At 37.9% G+C, this 22,703-nt stretch overlaps 1 protein-coding gene across 1 annotated transcript in view; it reads right to left on the minus strand.

Annotated features, from left to right (window-relative positions):
- LOC124556766 (PAT complex subunit Asterix) overlaps window positions 1-8,169 on the minus strand; it is a 73,600-nt gene extending 65,431 nt beyond the window's left edge. Inside the window, exons 1-2 of the mRNA XM_047130774.1 lie at window positions 8,046-8,169; window positions 4,933-5,098 (exon numbers count right to left, since the gene is read on the minus strand). Of these exons, the coding sequence (XP_046986730.1) occupies window positions 4,933-4,976 (44 nt within the window). The 5' untranslated portion in view covers window positions 4,977-5,098; window positions 8,046-8,169. The remainder of the gene's footprint in view (window positions 1-4,932; window positions 5,099-8,045) is intronic.
- Between the last annotated feature and the right edge of the window lie 14,534 nt (window positions 8,170-22,703).

The raw sequence follows: 22,703 nt of genomic DNA on the forward strand, positions 1-22,703 counted from the left end.
CCGTGGCACATTTGTTGCCTTTGACATCTCAGAGCCAAACATATCTTCCAAGCTAAGCTACATTTGGGCTACACTACAGATCAGGTGCATCAAACTGAGATTCTGTATTCATTAACGACTATTTCAACATTAGAAGGAAAAAAGACATCTATATGGGACATGACTTGTTTTAAATGTCTTGTTCAAAAATTACATTGAGAAATTATAGAATCGCCCGATGAAGCAGGACAGACCTGAACTTTTCAATTCAATTAACATGCAGAAGTGACCATGGGGTTGTCATAGCTCCATTAAAAACAAACATTAAGAAAACTAGGAATAAATTTCAGCATCGCAAATGTGCAGGAAACAGATTGCAGACTACCTGCACAATCAAAATCTAATATTCACCTCTGGAGCTGAACAAAGGAGTATAAATGGTTAAAAAAGGCAAGGCCTATTGCACTGAAATGGTGAATGGCAGAAGACCAAAATACTGCAAATCTTCCACACATGTCTCATTTGGGAAGATTGTACTGTGGTTCATCACACACAAGTCCTAATGATTGATACTGAAATAAGTTTCCTCAGATTATTCGCAACTACAACTACCCTGAGTACAAATAAACGGATCTTACGAGAGGCTTGTGTACAGATTATGTGAAAGAGCTTTTCCCTTCCCTTTTTTTTAAAAAAAAGGGCAAGCTTACAGTTGGTCACTGAAGAATCCTTGTCTCCAAAACTGGAAAAAACTGCAGACCATTACTGTTTTCATAAATGTTCAAACAATGGGTCAATTGAACCTAATGATACCAGATTTCTCCTTTGTCCCATAACATAATGATGATGTGACATGACACCATATGTGCTCAAAACATAAAGAGAACAGAACACTGAATACATTTCTTTTGCATCTGTCTTAGTTTTTGGGCAAACTTACATGGTGAACCCCCTTCTATTTCTGATAGTTTATGTACAATATATGTTCATAATGTGCATCAAAATACTAGTTTGAGGCTTTTTCATTCTCTAATAAAGGTATTCTGAACTTTCCAATTTTAGTTTGTATAGCAAAATCTGTGTTATCAATGCTGTGTTAAATACGGCACAAATGTAGACATCTGGCTACACTAGAGATCCTATTATCAAAATCTTTATTACACAGTCACATTCCCTTTGTCAACTAAATTATCACCTTCCAACATACTCTCGACCTTCATCTATGATATAGATCACTCTGTTACCGTGGTCAGGAGAGCGGAGGGCATGTCCGAGTCCACTACCTCACCTTAATATTTTCGGGAGTCAAGAGGAATATTCTATACCAGTTGTTGGCATTGACTAGTAACAAAGTTAATGGCTGCTGTGACATCATCTTTTGGTGCACATTTTCTGTTTTATTGTTGGTTGGCAAAGCTACTGAATGTGGAAGCAAATTATGTGGTGCTTGTGACAGACTTATCTGTAACTTAGCCCACATGAAAGGGGGGAAAATGAATGAATGAAAGAAAGAAAAAGACGTCATGTTGTTTGACACCTGCATCACTCAAAGTCAACAGCTGGTATTCCTCCTTTACCTGTTTTTGAAATGTTGGTTATGGAGCCCAACTGATCTGTAGCATAGCTTGAAATCTAGGTTAGGTTTGAAGGAGACAATTTGATTGAGAGTTAGAGAAGTAAATGAATCTGAATACAAAAGCTTAGCTGTGATGACATACTGAACTGTAGCATAGCCTGGTAACTAGATTAGGTTGAAAGATGACTGGTCAAAGTGGAATTGGACACTTCAGTTAACCCCAAACCAAATGTGCTCATAACTAGACTTTTAGAGCAGTAGAATTATGGATCACATTCTATGCTTGTTCATGAGAATCGGACTGCAGTAAATAGGGTAAAAGTTATGTATTAGACTCCCTTTGTATTTTTCAAGCTTCACTACCAGTGAATATGTTATCACAACCAGATTTTGTACCTTCACATTAGTTGGCTTCACCAACTCGCAACCAAACTGTGACCTTCAAACCTAACCTACACCTCAGGAAGCACTAAAAGTTCAATCTGTTGCCACAACCATGATTTCAGGAGGGAGTCCATAACTTTAACCACAGACAGCAGCACCAAGTTTAACAGTTCAAAAGTTGCTGGTGCATTACACAAACCAAACGGCATTACCTTAAACTCATACAGGCCCTCAGGGGTGATGAATGCAGTTGACGGGCAGAAAGCATTCAAAACAGCTCTGGATTATCACCTAGTGAAACAAATAAGAGTTTAGAGAAATTTGTCCTTTTTGGGAAATACGGAAGCGTCCGATCCCGCCCGTCTGCTTTGACCCATGACGTCACAAATATGGCGGAAACGACCATAAACCACGATTCCAATATGGCGCATATAAAGTCGTTACGTACACATTATGGGGACGAAAATACATCGAAAAACAAACACACACTTTCCACAAAAAGCCTAATGACACTAACGGGACAAGCGCGGGAAATAAGGTGTTCTTGGGCGGGGGCAAACTAAATATAAACAAATTTAGACACCCAGCCCAGTTCAAAATCACATAAAACGACGAAAAAAGCCGACATCACAAAACTCCCCAAATACCACTAAACACAACATCATCTGGAATCGGACACTTCCCTTGGCCTATATAGTTCAAAAACATCTCCCAATACAACATACACAGCCACACATTGGGATCGAACACTTCCCTTGACCTGCGCACTCTTAATTTTATCCGTCATATCCATTCCTGAACAAAAACAACAACCGATTAATTTTACTAAAATTACCACACGACGCACAGCGAACAACACTAAATTAACCTTCACACAAAATCGTTAACTCACTGAAACGAATTCCACTACAAACACAGCCGACACTCGAACAATTCTGGATAATGAGCAAAAGCAAACTGGCCCATCACACCACACAAACGAAAACCTGGACATACCACCAGAGAGCACAAAAAAACCACAACACGACGACATCTACAAACACGCCACACTCACAAACCAAACTCCGCGCCGTCATGACGTCTCACACGACAACACCCTTACGTCACAGGTTAAAGCCAACGCGTGGGAACTGACGCTTCTGTCGACCCCATTTTTTTGTGACAGTTGAGGATTTCCTCTCAAATAGATATCAGCATGTCAGTCTTCGTAGGGAGAAACAGAGATATGAAAGTAATTTCAGTGTATTGTATGACAGTGTACGAGCAGCATTAATGTTCACAACACACATCAGTGACGACAGGAATAACATCAAAAACTTCACGAGACCATCTGAAGATGGTGCTTTTGAAAATACGTGTTGCAACACCCGCAAATTTTATTAAAATTCATGAAGACCTGCAAAAGTCGAGCACTTTTTTCAAGGGCTGACAGCTGACCAACACATATAAATGTACCATAGTGCACATACATAGCAGTCTTTCAGTCTTGTTTCATTTGGAAAGATTGTACTATGACTTCTCATTTGTCACTTCACAGACATTCAAATGAACGATACTAAAATAAGTTTTCCCACAGTACAAAATCAACTACAACAGAGTGAAAATAACTGGATCTTATGAGATACCTCTCCTCCCCCCCCCCCCTTTTAGTAGCAATTCAAAGTAGGTCACTGGAGTATCAATGTGTCCAAACCAATTGAAAAATATTGCTGTCTTTATAAGTGTTCCAACTATGGCTGAGTTGAACTTAATGATACCCAAAGCCATTTTTGTCCCTTAACATGCAATTCATTCAGCAGAAAGGCGCTTTACAAAATGCTTGTTTGACCAATTCTTCAGTAATGCTAATGTGTCTGGGACCATCTTTACAGAGGTTGAGTGCAGGAATTAGAGGTGAGAAAAACCAAATATGAACAGCATATCTCATCATGGGGTAGTTTAGCACAAGAGCATCATGTGTTGTACATCACTAAACATGTAATGTCAACATTGAGGTGGTATGTTCCAAGGAGAGTGTGTAAAGTGATGATGGGTGGAAACTGTGAAATTCAAATTTATATATAAGCTAATCAAAAGGCATGTACCCTCTGGCATGCACTTCACAGTGGTTTGAAGAGTACAGATTTAGATGTAGACATCTACTTGGTTCTGTATGTATGGATGGGGTGGGGGAATTTTCTTTACCAAGTGTTAGTATGAAGAGCAGTTTTGCTAGCTTCCTTTCTAAAGCACTGCTTTTACTCATATGAATGTGACAAACCATAAATTTGGTACAATAAGTGAAGGCATGACCCAGTATGTTCAAATGAGTGATTATAAACACATTATCATGCTGCATATTTTTTACCCTTACTGTAATGTATGACTAATTTCTAGTTTTACATGGGAACTTATTTACAGGTGTGTGGAGGTCTGCATCAATAACGTGATGCAGTGATAAAGAAGACAGCTCCATATTTGAGAGGTGGGCTCGTAAATCCACGAGTTAATTCTCACATAAGCTTTCAATTGTTCCCCTAGTTATTCTCACGTAGGTATAAGGCACTACCATAAGCAAGCACTCAGTTGATTCGCTGTCCCATCTTTGGCCAACTGTACTTGTGCATTTAAAACCCAATTGGTGTTGATAAACAGCCTTCCTTCCATTACGTAAGTAATTTGGTACTGGTAAAGTTGTAGAACCTAAGTCATGTTTATGTGTTGTATCTATGGCGAAACTAGAACTACAGTAATAAGAAAACAGCATTTTACGGTTATGCCTTTAGAACATATGTATAATGCTGTCATTTGAAACATAGTTTTAAAAAGACCGCTCAACAAATTATTACTAGCAAACTAAAAGAAAGAAACGCGTGAATCTCCAAAACGTGTGAATCTACAGCTTTTTGAAATGCCACAAAACATCAACAACCCTTTAAAAACGTAACATCGAGGTAAACGAACGTAACCATGTGATAGATCGCACTGTAGAAACAGACACTTTAGTAACTAACCTCACTTCTTTATCAGGTCTTCGGGGATCTAAGTGATTGTTCATTGCACTAGATATAGCATTAACTTCAATATACAACACAAAACTGCACTAAGCAATCGAATAGGCTTTATTTCCGTATGCTTTTTATATCCCACACACAGACCATGACCTACATTACTGACGTCTAGAGGTGGCAAAAAATAACGTAACTGATAGAAATAACCGGTTACTGAAAAGTAACGGTTACTGCGATAACCGTTCCTCTGATTCTGGCAGTTATTTCAATAACTGTTGTGTCAACAATGCCTCGCGCCATCTGTTGACCGAAGATCGTACTGCGCATTTGGAAGGCGTTCTATAGACCATGGGAATAACTGTGAGACTGCGCGCCATCTGTTGATAAGAACTGTGTACTATTTCGTGGGCCTTCGTTACTTTTAGAATAAACAATTAAATAAAGTTAATGTCCGAGCCGTGGCTGATAGGAGCTGCAGTACAGGCATTAACAAGTACGGTCGTTCCCTTAAGCCACCGCCTTACGTGTTAATTTAGCTTGGACGGGTATTACAAGGAAAGTTACTAAGGAATTCGAGCGACTATGGAAATAACTGTCAGAGCCGGTATTCTCCTCTGGCAGTTATCGTTATTGGCTCGTAGTTCTAGTTCTCTGGTAGTTATCGGGCTACCACCACAGATAACCTGGAAGCTGGTAACGGAATAACTGTGTGTCTAGACGTTCCTGACTCGGTGACTCCAGTTAAAGGTCGTAGTTCCAGGTGATATTTCCAGAGAGGATAGTAACTGGAGCGAACAAATATTTTCGTACTGCTACGGAAATAGCCGCTGGCCATCGCGAATGACAAATAACATGTCAGAAAGTATAACATAATACAGTGGAATATAATAATTATTATCCTCATCATTTGTCAGGAGATTGTCAAAATACGTGAATATATCATAGTAACTGCTAATCTTTACAGAATTGGTACACTGACAGAATAAAACACAGTTACGTACTTTTAATAAATTTATCGTACACAGAATACCCGATCTTGACTGTTGCAACCAAGTGCTGTCAAAACTGAAATATAGCAGAATTTTTACCTGAGCTGGTCTATCAGTCTCTGTTACGATATTCATCTACAGAGTAGAAGGAGGGGTCACTGGAAGCGTCTGATTCCACCCGTCTGCTTCGACGTAAAGGTGTTGTGGTGTGTGAATGTCATTACGGCACGGTGTTTATGAGTTGGTTTTTGTGTGTGTGGGGGGGGGGGCTGTCGATCTAGGTTGCAGTGCCGGAATTTGCTGGTGGTAATTAATTTTTTTTTTCTAGCTGTGATGTTTTGTGTATTTATGAAGTATTGAATGTGATTTAACTTATGTAGGGATGATTGATTTGTGGACTTTTGGGATTGTGGTTTTATTTTTCGCAGTTGTAGGTGTTGGTTTTTTGGCATCAGTAGCTGTGGTGGACCTATATAGGTCACCGGATAATGACCGATTCCCATTTTCATAATTGTGTGTGTTGATGTTTTAGTATCGTCATCTGAGGTTGACCTATGTAGGTCAAGGGAAATGTCTGATTCCAATTTTCGTACTTTTAGTTATGGGTATTGGTGTTTTGGTATGGTCACCTATAGTTGACCTATATTGTTCAAGGGAAGTGTCCGATTCCTGCAGATTTTTGTTGGTGTAGCAGAATGCTGTATTTTTTTTCTTTTTGTTCTTCATTTTGTGTTTTGGGATCATGGTGTGTTTTTTTTTTACTAGCTTGTCCTCACCCTAAAACCCCCAACTTCCCGCAGTTGTCCCATTGGTTTGATTGTACTTTTGGTGGGAAATGTTATTGTATTATTTATATGTATATTCGTGTTTGTTGCCATGTGTATGTAGTGACGTCATAGACACACTTAAAATAGACATTTCCGGCATATTGATATAGTGGAATCAGACACTTATGTATCAAATAGTCATTCAAACACACTGTAAACCGTGCCTTATCTGAAACCAAGTTTTTAATGGTTGCTGACTTGCTGGCAGCTTATTGAAAATGCATGTTCCTGAATGTTAGACCCCTTTTGGACCAAGGTAAGTAATTTTAGGTCTTTATGTAGATTGCTGTTCCCATTTCTAGTACTGATATTATGTATTAAGCTATTGGTTGGAAATACTTGTAACAAATTTCATTAAGGAATAAATATACTAGGAAGCAGTGGTTAGAATACAAAGTTCCTTGAACAGGTTCCTACATGATGTTCTTGAATTGATACCACAAACGATTTTTATTACACGCTTTTACATGCGAAAAACTTTTGCTACGTTTGATGAGTTACCACAGAATATGTTCCCTTATGAAATAATAGAATGAAAAAATGTGGTATGCCCTTCCCAACTGAATTTATTATCGAGTTGTAATCCCAGAAATGTAACACTGTCAACCTTTTCGATCTGCATGTCTTCATATGTTATAAACATGCTGTCGCTGGAGAAATCGAGCAGTTTGCAAATCTGACATAAAACTTGGATTAGCGTACTCACACTATCCCCAATAGGAATAGCTTTTACAGCACAGGAGTAAACGAATCTGTCACATTACGTATATTTTGTTGTATTACAAGGCTGTACACTTTATTCTATTATGTGAGCAGCACAAGAAATTAAGCTTCGAATTTAACCTACAGTACTCAGTTTACATATTACTTCATACTTAAAAACGCACGTTGTTAACATTTTACTTAAACAGTGCTTTGGCGAAGTTCCGCGTACTTTCTGTCGCAGCTGCGAAGATAATATTTCTAATAGCGACCGATAACCTACAAACATATAATCTGAAACACTAATAATCGTTCTGACATCAACTAAAATGTACCCGGAGTTAATAAGCTGAGGTTATGACACGATTCATACGACATTCCTGCTATTTCACACTACTCGCAGTTATACTGATAACTAAACTGATGGATTCCAACTACGTCGTTATTTAACTGTCGGAGACGGAGTTATCGGTATTCGCTAGCGAAAAATAACTTGGCAGTTATTAATAACCGTTAACGATAACGGTTATCAAAGAATAACTGGAACTGTGATAACGGTTACTCCAGAATAACCGTTTGGCCCACCTCTACTGACGTCAACAGCAACCATTCCCAACACTCAGAGAAAAGAGGAAAAACACAGCGTCTTCTACCAGCAGTGAAATATGATAGCAATCGAATAATTACAGTCGAAAGGTCATACAAACATACCGCCTTCATCCTACAAAAAGTATATTAGAAGTTAACGTCCCATCGATGGCAAGACCATTAGTGATGAAGTAAATCCGTGGGACGGATGGAGAAGGAATTCAGCCATGCTATAACGAAGGAACCAATACAGCATTAGCCTTATGCGTTCCACAGAAAGCCGACATCTGAATCTGCATGGCCAGACGATAATCCGAACCGCCTTTTTCTCGAATAAGAGTCCAATCTCATACCACTGCGCAACCGCGCTCGGTGTATGCGTGTTGCACGGGATTTCCACCAACATATTGTACTTTAATTTGTTTTAAACTCGTGGTAAAACGAGGCTAGTTTGCCCCTATGGAGGTAACTTTGTTGCGACTCTGAAAGAAGATTCAGCCCTGCCTAGTACCTATTCTAATAAATATTTCGTATCAGTTTTCATTCTGCCCTACAATAGACAGATGGCGGAGACGTTGTGTGAACAAGTGAGCAGTATTCTTGCGAAAAACGAAAATAATGTCGGTAAAAATACAGTGTGTGAAAATTGTAGGTACGAAATTATGGAGCTAAATGGGCGTATTTCTAGCCTTCAGCAAATCATCAGTGTATTGAATAGTAAGATATCTAAACTTCGAAAAGAAATAACTGAGCCATTAGTCAAACAAAAATCCATTTCTCTTCAGCAAAAAAACTCTAACGACTGGACGAAAATACCATATAAAAACAGAGATGTAAATACGAAAACATTGCCGGGGAGTGAAAACGCCCAACAGTTGGTGGTTAAAAACAAATTTCATGTTCTTTCCGTGAGTGAAGAGGCGGATTTAGGCCTAACATCGGTAAGGGAACATGAACTTTTGAACAAACCTTATCAACAGAATGGTGATACAGGCTCTAAGTTCAGCATTAAGGCAAATAGTAACGGTGAGAAACTGAGCAGCATTAAGGCATAAAGTGACGGTGAGAAATTGAGAATGTCATCTATTGCACGTAGTAATGGGACGAATGAGAAAGACAGTACCAACAAAAACGTACAACAGTACAAACACGAAAGTAGTGTATTGTTTTTAACGGACACTAACGGCAAAAACATGACGAGACTTTCAAAAGATACGACGCAACGGGTATTGTGAAGCCAGGAGCAAAAACGAAAAACATTATTCGTGTCGACTTACACGATAATATGTCGGGAAAAAAATGACTATGTCGTGTGTGTAGCGGCAGCAAATGATATTGCAAAAAACGAAGTGAATAACTGCATAATGGTACTAAAAACGCCCCTGGAACGCAATAAACTACGAAGTACAATAGTTACAAATTTACCACACAGATACGAAGTAAGGTATCACTTGTGTGTCAACATAGAAATTCGAAACACTAACATTAAAAGAAAACAAATGTGTTCTTTGTTTGTAAAATGTAGCGTACCAAATTGGACAGAATGGAAGCATACCCAACACGGAATGCATCTAAATTACGAAAGAAAAAATTTTAAGTGTAAAATGATAAATGAAATCATTGCGAACAGAGAGAGAGCGAACAGCAAAATTCCATGTACTGGTAGGGGACCAGTCTCAGCAGCAGAAAAAGCATCATCATCAAAAGCAGCAGAATGATCAGTGGCAGGACCAACAGCTGAAACATCAACATGTGCAGCAGAAACTGTTGCCGGTCCTACACGAAACAGAAAGCAAACCCAGCGTTTTTTGTGGTAGCACAAGGGAAAAGGATCCCAAGTTGCGTGAAACAGCTATCTCGTGTGTTCAATATGAGTCTTCCACACCCCAAGCAATACTATCAACTAGTGTTCTGGGAAAAGCCACTCCTATCAAACATCATGCAAACGCAAGGGTGAGCAAAAATCAAGCCTTGTCTTTATTCCACCAAAGCATACGTAGTCTCAAGAATAAAATGGACCAGTTGCTAATAAATTTAAAAGACAAGTGTGAAAGAGAGCCTGATATACTGTGATTCTCAGAACATGATGTTATTAGTGGAATCCACATACTGCAAATTGCAAACTTTAGTTTTGCTGCATATTACTACAGATCTATTATGAGAAAAGCTGGAGTTGCAATATTTGTAAAAAAAAAAACAATGTAGTGTATAAATCTGTATATCTGAGCAAATACTGTGATTAACAGCATTATGAGGCGTGAGTCATCGAGTTAACAGCAGACAGTGCACAGTTATCGAACTGGCTATTTACAGGGCACCTGCTGGAAATCTGAATGTGTTCCTGAGATAAATAGAATCACTTCTGTCCCACCTGTGTAGGAAAAATAAATCAAGCATTGTTATGGGTGACTTCAAAGTCGACTTTTAAAAAGTAAATAGAAACAAAATGGTATCGAACACCTGATCTACTGTTACAATTTAGTAGCATTGATGGGCACTCCAACTAGCGTGACAGCCAGTTCTAGCACTTTAATACATAATGCATTTGTAGATAAGGATATTTATAATAATCTAACTGTGAAAAATATTATAAATGATCATGAAGGGCAATACCTCGCTCTAAACCAAATAAATGTACGAAGGAAAGAAAATTTCATTTGGAAAAAAATAGGATTATAAATGAACACACCATTGAAAGCTTTAGTCAGCCATTACTGCTAGTGGACTGGTCTCATGTGTATGCTGCAATTGATGTAAACTCAAATTTTAATATATTTATCAGTGAAGTTACAAGTCTTCTTGAAGAAACCTTTCCAACAATGGGAAATGAGAGAAAACCTCTTAAAATCTGGAAACAAGCCTTGGACTACTAAACGCATCAAAATTTCTTGTAAAACAAGAGGAGTACTATATGCAGTAGCCAAGAGATCAAATGATCCAGTAGGAGTATGCATTATAAACTCTACAGTAAAGTTCTGAATAAGACCATACAAGCAGCAAAGAACATGTTCTTGAAGGCAGAAATTGATTACTTGAGCAATTAAGTAAAAACTATTTGGAATTTTGTAAAGAAGGAAACAAGCAAAAATGCAGTTTGTAGTGAAAATATCCAGATAAAAACTGAGGGTCATCTTGTTAGCAATCCAAAAATAGTTGCAGACACATTAAACAAACATTTTAATAGTATCAGAAAAATAGATTCACAAGGCTCCATGAACCCAGCCACCAATCTTTTGAAAGCCAAAGTACCTAGCTCATTACAACAAATGAAGGTAACAGCAGTCACTCTTCAAGAAATTGAAAAACTTATTAAATCCCTGAAAAGTAAAAACTCTATTGGAACTGACAATGTTTCTAACAAATTATTAAAATACTGCTGCAGCCATGTAAGTAAAGTCCTTTACCACATTTTTGATGCATCACTTAAGCAAGGAATAGTTCCTGATAGGCTTAAGTATGCAGTTATAAAACCACTGTATACGAAGGGAGATAAGACAGATGCTGCTAACTATTGGCCAATATCATAACTGACAAGTTTTTCAAATCTTTTAGAGAAACTAATGCATGCAAGGATAGTTAAGCATCTCAGGAATCAAAATATCTTCAGCGAAAGTCAGTTTGGATTTTAGAAAGATTTGTCATCAAAAGATGCAATATTTGCATTTGATGGCAAAGTTTTGGAATTTATCAACAAAAAACTGAAGGTGGTTGGTATTTCTGTGACCTAACAAAAGCGTTTGGCTGTGTCAGTCACCAGATTCTTTTACAAACAGCTGCACATCTCACTATAAGTGGTTCATCAGGGAAACGGCTTGACTCGTACCTGTTAAACAGGAAACAGAAAGTTGTGGGTGGATAGTCAAAATGGAGTCCCATTATCTTCAGGATGGGTATCATCACATGTGGAGGCAACAAGGATCAGTTCTGGGGCCCCTACTTTTTATTATCTTTATGAATGATCTGCCTCTCTGTACTGAATACTGTAGATTAACTATTTTTACTGATGACACTACGTTACTTACTGATAATTCAGTAGATAAACTTGAGGAAACAGCAAATAAGGTTTTTAGTGAAGCAGTGAACTGGTTTAACAGTAATGGACTTTCTTTAAATTACACTAAAACAAATTACGTTCAGTTCCACACAACATCAAAGATGAAGAAATGGTAGTAAAAATAGGTGAGTATGTGGTAACCAGGGTGGGTACCTCAAAATACCTAGGCTTGCATATTGACAGCAAACTGAACTGGTCAAACCACATCCTCGATCCATCCAAAAGATTGAGTTCAGGAACTTATGCATTACGCATTGTTTCTTCTTGTAGAAGTATGGAAACCATTAAGTCAGCCTATTATGGTTATTCAAACACCATATAGAATTATATTTTGGGGAAATCAGTCACTGCCTAAGAAAGTACTGTGTGCACAAAAAAGGGCCATAAGGATCATGTGTGGAGTCCATCTTAGAGCCACACGCAGAAATCTTTTTAAGAAACTTGGAATCCTTACATCCACTGCACAATATATATTCTCTTTGATGTGATTCATAAGGAAAGAAAAATCAATTTTTAAACTGAATATTGAGCATCATAGTTGTGAAATAAGAAGAAAACATGATATCCACTATGAACAGGTCAATCTAAGTCTGGTACAGAAAGGAGTCCATTTCACTGGCTGTGAGATTTTTAACGCCCTTCCTTTAAGAATTAAGTGTTTGGTAGAAGATGAGCTCTTGTTTAAAGAAAACTTTAAGGCAGTTCCTATTACAAGGATCATTTCATATGAGAGAAGAGTTCCTGAACTATAGTGTCTCGCTTTTCTTGCATTGTTAACTGCAAATATATTCCCAAATCTACATTTGTAATCCTGACTATTCTTTATTACAAACACATATTTTGCAATATTTATTTTCTGTAACACTTATTATTTTGTAATATTTATTTATCTCTCAAAACTGATTTTTTGTAGTAGAACCTAAGTTACTGTTTACTGTAATTTGAAATCATTTTGTTTTGTTTTTATGTGCTACCATATGTTTCTGATATGTTGCATATCCTGTGATATTGTCACAACATAGGTCACCAGAACAAGAAATAAATAAATAAAAATAATGGTTTCTAGTAGCTCATATGTCTGAATTATTTTACCACTTGCTAGCTGGGATATTTTCTGCCAGCCAAATCTCTACCACTACCAAAAGACTACCTAAACAATATGAAAATAGCATTCATTTATGGGTAGAAATTAGCTATTGCCTCACTCATATCCATAAACTAGCAAACAACACGTCATTCACCCCATTATGGAGGAATGCAGTCACTGTTGTCAAATAACTGATCCCGAACTATGTTGGGATGTAACCAGCTTTGATACAAAATAATCGTTCTTTTCATTGAACACAACATTTTTTCCCATACAATGTTCCCACAACCTTCTTGAAAAATATGTTTTTAATAATGCAGTAATTATTACCGTGGCTATTTAACAGTGAACAGGGGGCGTTAAATTTATATCTTTGGAGTGATCACTACAATTGCAGCATTTCACAAAAGCTAATTAAAATACACTGTAAGACAAAAAGATACGCACCACGAAAGGATTATCCAAATGGAACTGAAATCAGTAGATGTAATGTACAACTACAGACAAACAAGTAATTACAATCTCGGAAAAACTGGATAACACGTTGCAGCATTTCACAAAAGCTAATTAAAATACACTGTAAGACAAAAAGATACGCACCACGAAAGGATTATCCAAATGGAACTGAAATCAGTAGATGTAATGTACAACTACAGACAAACAAGTAATTACAATCTCGGAAAAACTGGATAACACGTTCAAAAGAGAATGCTTCTCAAACTGAGCAAGTTAATAACTTGTAAGTCCACCTCTAGCCCTTATGCAAGTCTTCAGCCTGGAATTTCATTGACTGGAGTAGAATTGTCTTCAGTGACAAATGCTGCTTCGAACTGAGATCCTATGAGCCGCAAAGACGTGTCTGGAGACGCCCCAGATACAAGCCTGACTGTCGCCCATCATATTCCACGACAGCCTTGAGTGATAGTCTGGGGTGGCATTTCTTTTCACTGCAAGACCCCTTTAACTGTTGTCTGCAGTACCCTTACAGTACATTGCTACGTCGACGGTATTCTGCACACCGTTTTTTTGCCCTTATGGCAAACCATCAGTAAGATAATGCCTGCCTGCACACGACAAGAGTTTCTTGTCTACGTGCTTGCCAAAATCTACCTCGGCCAGCAAGGTTGCTGGTTCTCTCCCCAATAGGGAATGTCTGGAGCTTTGCGAGTAGGGCCCTCCATCCATCTCGGGATTTGGACGATATAAGGTGCCAACTGGACATAATTTGGCACAATATACCTCAGGAGGACCTCCAACAATTCTATCCGCCAATAGCAAGATGAATAACTGCTTGCATAAGGGACAGAGATGGCCCAACGCGTTATTGACCTGCTCGGTTAGTGAAGCTGTTTCTCTTGAATAGATCATCCAGTTTTTCTGAGACTGTTATCATTTGTTAATCTGTGCATGTACATCCTATCTACCGATTTCCGTCACATTCGGATAATTCCTTTGCAGTACATGGCTTTTTTCTTTTTTCTTAGAATCTATGAAGAAAAACAAAAACATCTTATTTCTAGGTAGCAACAATAGGAGAACAATGCCAGAGCTGTTACAGAACACTCTGGGTGACCCAGCAACTAAAATGTCTGATTGAAAAGCAGTGCTTCCCATTGTTATCTGTGACTTAAGGTATCACATGAAAGGTCTCTGTAAAGAAGTATGTATAAACCATGGACGTTTAAGCACAGTTTATGAAAAACAGCTGTGAAACTCCCATAGAACAGAAATATCTTGTCTATGGAAATCTCCACGGTTTTCTTGAAACTGCTACTGCAGCGCTGCCATACAGCAAAACAATTGTATATTGCAAGTACCAAGTGTAGAAGCACATTCAAAACACAAACGAAGTTAATTGTGCCACATAAATTGTAGGAGCAATAAAAAATATCTCCAAGATTGTAAAAAAAACTTGCTTGGTTTTGAATGTATTAAAATAGGTCTGAAATTCGCAAAGAAATTGGTGATACTAAGTACACTTGGTGCAAAGCATCAGAATTCATAAAATACATACCAAGCATGCAGATACATTTGTAATAATTTTCTTTTGAACTTAAACACATCAGGTCACAATTTATTTCTTGTCTCAATCGATGTACGATTATGTGATTATGACTGTGCTGGTGTGAACTGTATATATTACTTTCCACTGAGATTTCATTATTACATGTTGACATTAACAGAAGATGAGATAATACTTTAATTACATTTTCTTTATTGTGTCAAAACGTCACCCCTACGTTTAGTGACAGAAATATGGAAGTAAAGCAAGTTTTCATTTATACTATTCCATACTTCTGTTACTAAGCACAAGTATCTTAGAGCGCTAGAATCACTTCACCTCTCAAAACTTCTGGCAGCTGAAGCATTGCTAGTGCTCCAAGTGGCTGGCGTGTAACAACTTGGCTCAAAAGGTTGAATTTTTTTGGCCAATAGCAGGGATGCCCAACCTGCGGCCTGCGGGCACTAATTTTTGGCCCACAGAGCTCTTTCATATGATAAAAAATTTAACTTTTATTTGATATAAAAACCCCAAAAGAGCGTTCCATCAAGTGCCTTTCGTATATCTAATTACAAAAGAAATAACTCAGTTCATTGATTCGACTACCATTAGATTTTTGTCTGTATTCCTGTTTGAAAGAAAAGTCCCTCCAATATATTTATTCTGAAAAGCCCGCACGCCATCTTGAAGAAAATGTAGCTCGCCTTGGTGATATGCAACCAATCATCAGTAGTATGGATTGCACAACAGGATATGTTTGTTGCACTGAGCGAGTGTCACAAGTGGCAGACATTGCCAACATATTCCTTATTTGATTTTACTGCAAGCTAACAACACCCTGAGGCATAAAGTATGGTCCTTCGCGTGTGTATGTGGTGCACATTCGATCGCCATATATCTATAATCACTTCAGGTAAGTAAAGCCAGATTTTATCATTTTCAATTAGTCTGTGATGCTTGCCTTTCATTTCAGTAGGCTTACATTTATTTGAAGTATTCAGTTATGGCGAGTAGGTACACCACTCGATATTAACAACTGTTTCTGCCTCAGTACCTCCTTTAAATTATAGTAGTACAAAATGAATAAATACTAAATTGTAATAATGTGTTTTTACCATTGACGTTTATTGATTCTGCATTACAAAGGTAGGAAAGAGACCTTCCCAGTGTAACTTCATTCACCTTTCTTTCTTTCTTATTTGCAGCAACTTATAATGTTATCGACTTGAAATGTAGAATAGTTTTTAGAAACAATCATAACAAAAGAAGTCGTAATGTGCGTCCAAGTTTTAAAGTAAGGCTCCTAGGTTAAGTCAAGCATTTGTAATATTTTATATTTATGATGCTTGATGCTCAGAACTAAAATATTAATTTTCTAAAGCAGTTGAATACCACTCTCAAACATTCTCAAGAGAACAGACTACAAAGTTTCCCGAGTGAGCCGGCTGGTGTGGCAGTGCGGTTCTAGGCGCTTCAGTCTGGAACCGCGTGACCGCTCCGGTCACAGGTTCGAATCCTGCCTTGGGCATGGATGTGTGTGATGTCCTTTGGTTAGCTTGGTTTAAGTAGTTCTAAGTTCTAGGGGACTGATGACCACAGATATTAAGTCTCATAGTGCTCAGAGCCATTTTTCCCAAATGAGTATAATACTCAAATGAAATACTGGTAACTTGACGAGCACTGTGGTACGATGCTAGTCAGTCATGTGGAGGGCCAGGATTGGATTCCACTTTTCAGCATAGTTTATGTATATCATTAAACATTTTTGCAAGGCCAACAATCATTCCCCACCCATGTGGAAGTTAGGCATCCTACCACACAGACACACAGCCCATCAAAACATTCAACTTGCTTTACAGTGTTAAACAACTTCGGGGAACTTCAAAGTAGATTTTGTAGGGAATTTTTGAAAGTTGCATCGAACTACTTTAGATACCGTAACTGATATTTGATTCGAAGCTTATCATACATAGTAACATACATATAGTACCATACATATAAAAAATTACGAAACTCTGATTACCATGTGGTACCTTTGTCAGTTTCTGACTTATGGTAAAAATAAATCTGTTTCAGTCCAAGACGTAAATTATGCATAGCGTCAACTAGTAAACCAACGGGATCTAAGAAGAGGAATGTTACAGGGGAGTTGCGATCTTTTCAAGACTAGTGGACTGTAAACTATATTTTTGTGGAATATAAAACAAAACTATGACACGGGAGACTAAATATGCAGTTATATTTTATAAGTACAAAGGAAAATTTCGACAAGACCAGGTAAACGATTTAAACAGGAAACGTTCTGCTCATCATCAGATATTTACAAGGACGACTTCGGAGTCAACATGCTATGTGAAAGCGAGATATGCACTACCTCTGATACTGGCAAAAAAATCAAAGCCATATTAAGGAATGCTTAGAGACAGTCGTTGAAATTGCGTGACCAGGATAGAAAAAGGATTTTTCAAAAATATACCTGTCTCGTCAGACTAGTACTAGATTTGTGGACGACATTGGAAGACAAATTGAAGATAATTTAAGAATCGTGCATCTGAGTTTATGTTTTATTCTCTAGCTTTGGATAAATGCACAGATATAGCGGATACCCCCCAAGTAACGCTTTATGTCAGAGGTGTTGATGACCACTTTAACAAAACAGAAGAATTAGTGGCATTGTATCCAGTTAAGGATACCGCGAAGTCACGAGATATATTGAAAACAGTTATATCGACATTAAGACACTTTTCGTTGAAAGTTGACAATCTGTTGGGGCTGGAAACGGATGGTGCTCCAGCAATGGCTGGGAAACAAGAAGATTTAGTTCACTTGGTTGAAAACGAGGCCTGCAATGTTGGCAATACGTCGATGCAAAACTTTCATTGCATAATCCATCAAGAGAATTTATGTACTAAGTCCCCCAGAATGGAGCATGATGTGAAGATAACTGTCAAAACAGTGAACTTTATTAATTCAAAAGAATTGAAACACCGCCTGCTCCAAGAATTTCAGAAGTCTTTGGATTCCGAGCATTATAAAATCTCGTATTACACAAAAGTTAGATGGCTAACCCGTGCGAAAATGTTGAAAAGAGTGTTTGATTTGAAGCAAGAAATACAATTATTCTTTGAAAGCAAATCAAAGATATTCCCACAGTTCGAAGATAAAGAAGGTCTTTTCGACTTCGGGTTCTTGGTCGATATAATTAGCCATGTAAATTATGTTAATAATCGACTGCAAGGAAAAGAACAGCTATTTAATGTCATGCTGATCTTATCTCCGCATTTCAAACGAAACTTGGGCCTTGGAGCCAACAGTTACGAACAAAAATTTTCAACCATTTCCCTACACTGTCAAAGCAAACGGACGTCACACAGGCGGCAGCGATTAAATATGCTTCTTTGATATCTGACTTGAAATATGAATACGAAAACCGATTTAAAGGTCTAAATAAACATTGCCTGTTTTTTCTGTATTTACTATGCCATTCTCCATAGGCATGAGTTCACTGCCCGGACATTTAGAAATGGAATGCTGCGAAATGCAAGGTGATGCACAGTTAACAGAGAAATTTAATCAGGTTGGTTTGGAATAGTTCTATAAAGCATATTTAAACAAGAAGAAACATCCAGCGTTTTACAATATGATTTAAAAACTATTTCATTATTTGAAAACACGTGAGTGAACAGCTTTTTAGTCGGATGGATTACACCTAATCAAAATGAGAACACGAATTCCTGATGTTCATCTGGAAAAGTTCAGTTGACATCAACATTGACTCACTTACGTTGGTCAAAGAAAGCCACACATCCCACTAACATTGCATTTCATTAAATTGCATAAGAAATATTCCTTCCTCAGATTTGTTATATTTCATTTAAAGAAAGAAATAATATTTCTTGCTTGATTAGGTTTGCAAAACAAAAATTGCTAATGCAGCCCACGGGGATATTTCGTCTCAATAATTTGGCCAGCATGCCAGAAAGGTTGGCCACCCTTGCACTAAATGTAGAAAATATACTTGCGTCTCGCGACATGCTGTTGTCGATGCTGATTGGCAGGGACTTAGATTCATGACGTCATACACATTAACGAACCAGAAGCGTAGCTAAAATTTGAGTGAATGCAACATCTCTGCTACACTCACTCTCATAATCACACTCAATTAGAACGAATATCTTTGCATGTTGTGGACTGTGAGTTATTTCGTCGAAATGGCTGGTTCTGTTGTGTGTTAAGTGTGTGTGATAGAGAGTATTCAGCGGGAAAGCGTTTGAACGCTCAGTTGACAAATGTGCATAAAATACAGCCAGATGGATAGAATATGATAAATTGCTCAAAAAGTGGCTGCAGCTTTAAATTTATTTTTTTGGCTAAGTTGCGACTACATTTGGAACAGGAGCACATGGTTGAGATGGTAAAAGAAATTAGTGAATTCCAATAGAAGGATGGTAAGTTAAGTGTACACTGCCTATTTAAATTAATATCGTCCATTGTTAATTGTTACATACTTGCCTGACTTGTGGCCAGTAGCACTTTTTTTATCAATAGAATATGTGCTTATTTGAAAGCCTAAAAAAGACGCATTTCGCATAAACTGTATCCTTACTGTATGCTACATTCCGTATAGGTTAAATTGTTGCACCTAAGCCCTGTACACACAAATTTAAATGATTAAAATCACACCAGTAACAGTACGGTGTCAGTAATTCGTGAGGATATCTAACAGTGCAATGTATGTTTTACTCCTTCTGTTTACATTGTACTTGTTGAATCTGAATATAATTGTTTTTCATCGACGGTTTTATTGACTACCTGAAGTGGAAGTCTGAGGAGGAGAGAAAAACAAAAAGTAGTTTTGTGTTTCGTTATGGAACTAAGCATTTAAAGGATGGCACTGCAAAAACCACCTTTGTATGCCACAGAACTGGCACATTTTCATCCAAGTCAGATAGAAAAAGGTTGTGTAAGTGCCAGGGTACTAGCAAGATGGGGAACCATTGTGTTGCTGCCATAAGTGCTTCACGAATAAGAAAGTGGAATTTGCACTGCCATTTACTACAGAACAGAACATTGCTTTCCTGCATCTCAGTATTTCTGATAGAGAAGCCATCACTGGTGAGTATTACCTTAATTATAGAATGCTGCTGCTCTTTCAGTGATCTCCTAGTACGTGAGTCAAACTTCTGATTAAAATATAGCATGAAAGTTTGAGAATCCGTTGTCAGGCTTGCTTTTAGTTACATGTAGTTGACTTTTACTTTTTTACGGTGAAGGAACATTATTTTTGACTGTTGAGAAATGACTATTGTCATGGATATGTGTTCAGGAGCAAAAGATGTAAATATATTGATTGGCAGTTCATATGAATACAATTTGTGACGGTAGCATGAGTGCAGTTGTAAAAGACCAGACTGTTGTGATCCATACTGACCACAATAATGGTGATTGTAATGCCACGTACTTGGGTGGGTGAGGGCAGGTGTAATGCATTACAGTAATGCAAGTGTGGAAGAAAGTTCTGAAATACTTACATATTGCCTTGTGTTATTGCATGTGTCATAGTAATCTATTTTACAAGAATAGATAATTACTGCATCTGGATATACTAAAGGCAAAACATTTATTTTTTCTTGTCCAGCGCGTTAAACATGGTGGATCAGGACATCTGCAAATGCAATAATGGACTTGAGTTAGATTAAAGCACCGGTTACAATGCTCTGGCATGTACTTGCAGACATCATAACCAGTTGAAAGTGGCCTTGGTAGTTGAAACAGGGAAATAACACATTGCAGCTGGTGCTGAAATCTGGTCTCAGTTTATTCTTCTGTCCTCAGTGTATTAATGACATCTTCAGCTATGTTCGAAGGGTATGCTGAATATATTGTTAAGCTGAATACACTGTTAAGCCATTTATTAACTATCCAGCTTATACATACTTACAGCAACTGTTATATTTCATGAATTTATTTTATTGAGAGTGATTAACTGCAGTGTTCTTTCTGCATATTGTGTGCATGTACATACTCAGAAATGCCCTGTTTGTAGTTGGAGTAATTTTAAAATGTTACAGGTTAAATTATTAAGGAGGTCACTCTCCAGAGAATTCTGGATGACGTGCGGGACTCAATTCATTCCAGCGAAGTGGAGAGGCTGCATCTCTTGACTCGACATGACCTTCCACCATTGGTAATGATCAGCAGCATAGCATTGACGAAGTCGACTGACTACCAGAAACAGTTATTACGGAGATTTGGACAAAATATTGTATGTGTAGACTCCACACATTGTACAAATGTCTACAAGTTTGTGACCACATTGTTAGTGGTAGACGATTGTGGTTCAGGTATGCCTGTAGCATTCTGTGTTTCAAATCAGGAGACTACTTCCATAATGACTCATTTCTTTAGTGCTGTGAAAGAGAGAGATGTCATCATAAAAGTGTCTGTATTTGTGTCTGAAGACACAAATACTTTCTGCAGTGTGTGGACTTGATTCATGATACCCACAGAAAATAACCTGCTGTGTGCTTGACACATACACCGCAGCTGGTGGAATAATTTGAAGAAAGTCCATGGCAATGAAGAGAAAGAAAGCACTTGTATATAAAGCTCTTCATACATTGCTTGAAGAAGCGGACATAGACAATTTTAACGAGCTGTTGGAGTCCTTTGTCGGGTAGCTTCAAGCATATGAAGTTACAAGAAACTTTAGTGTATATCTCCGTTCAAAGTATTTATTCCGGCCTCTGCAGTGGGCATACTGTCACCATTGCAATCTGGGTATAAACACAAATATGCACCTTGAACCAAAGCATTGAGTCTTAACATATTGTTATTTAGATGGAACATTAACAATAGACTTGGCAAATGGTTCAAATGGCTCTGGGCACTATGGGACTTAACATCTGTGGTCATCAGTCCCCTAGAACTTAGAACTACTTAAATCTAAATAACCTAAGGACATCACACACAACCATGGCCAAGGCAGGATTCGAACCTGCGACCGTAGCGGTCACGCGTTTCCAGACTGAAGCGCCTAGAACTGCATGGCCACACCGGCCGGCAGACTTGACAAACTACTTGTTGTGTTGATGAAATTAGTGGGTGACAAACTGTGTGCGCCAGAGGTTAAACTGTATAAGGGTGGCCATTCATATAGGATCCATATTACCGAAACTCATCACAAAGCTTCATATAGTGTTAAGGAGAGTGATATAACAGCCAATACTGATGGCATAAAGTTTCGTGTGAAATCACAAACACACTGTGATTTTAAATAATATTGAATGTAGATTGGCGTGTAAGTTGACATGTTCCATTTGTAATATATGTATACATGCTTTCAGTTGTTCTTGTGCAGACAGTTTAATTCATTTGAACAAATGCAAACAAATTCATGCTGTGTCAATGATGTATGAATTACATTCCAGTGCCACATTTACACCAACTGAAGCAACAGGCTTCTGCCATTTTGTGTTCACTTAAAACAAATACTGATGATCATGAGAACACATTTCTGGTCTGA

Source organism: Schistocerca americana, chromosome X, assembly GCF_021461395.2.
Source record: "Schistocerca americana isolate TAMUIC-IGC-003095 chromosome X, iqSchAmer2.1, whole genome shotgun sequence".
NCBI lineage: Eukaryota > Metazoa > Arthropoda > Insecta > Orthoptera > Acrididae > Schistocerca > Schistocerca americana.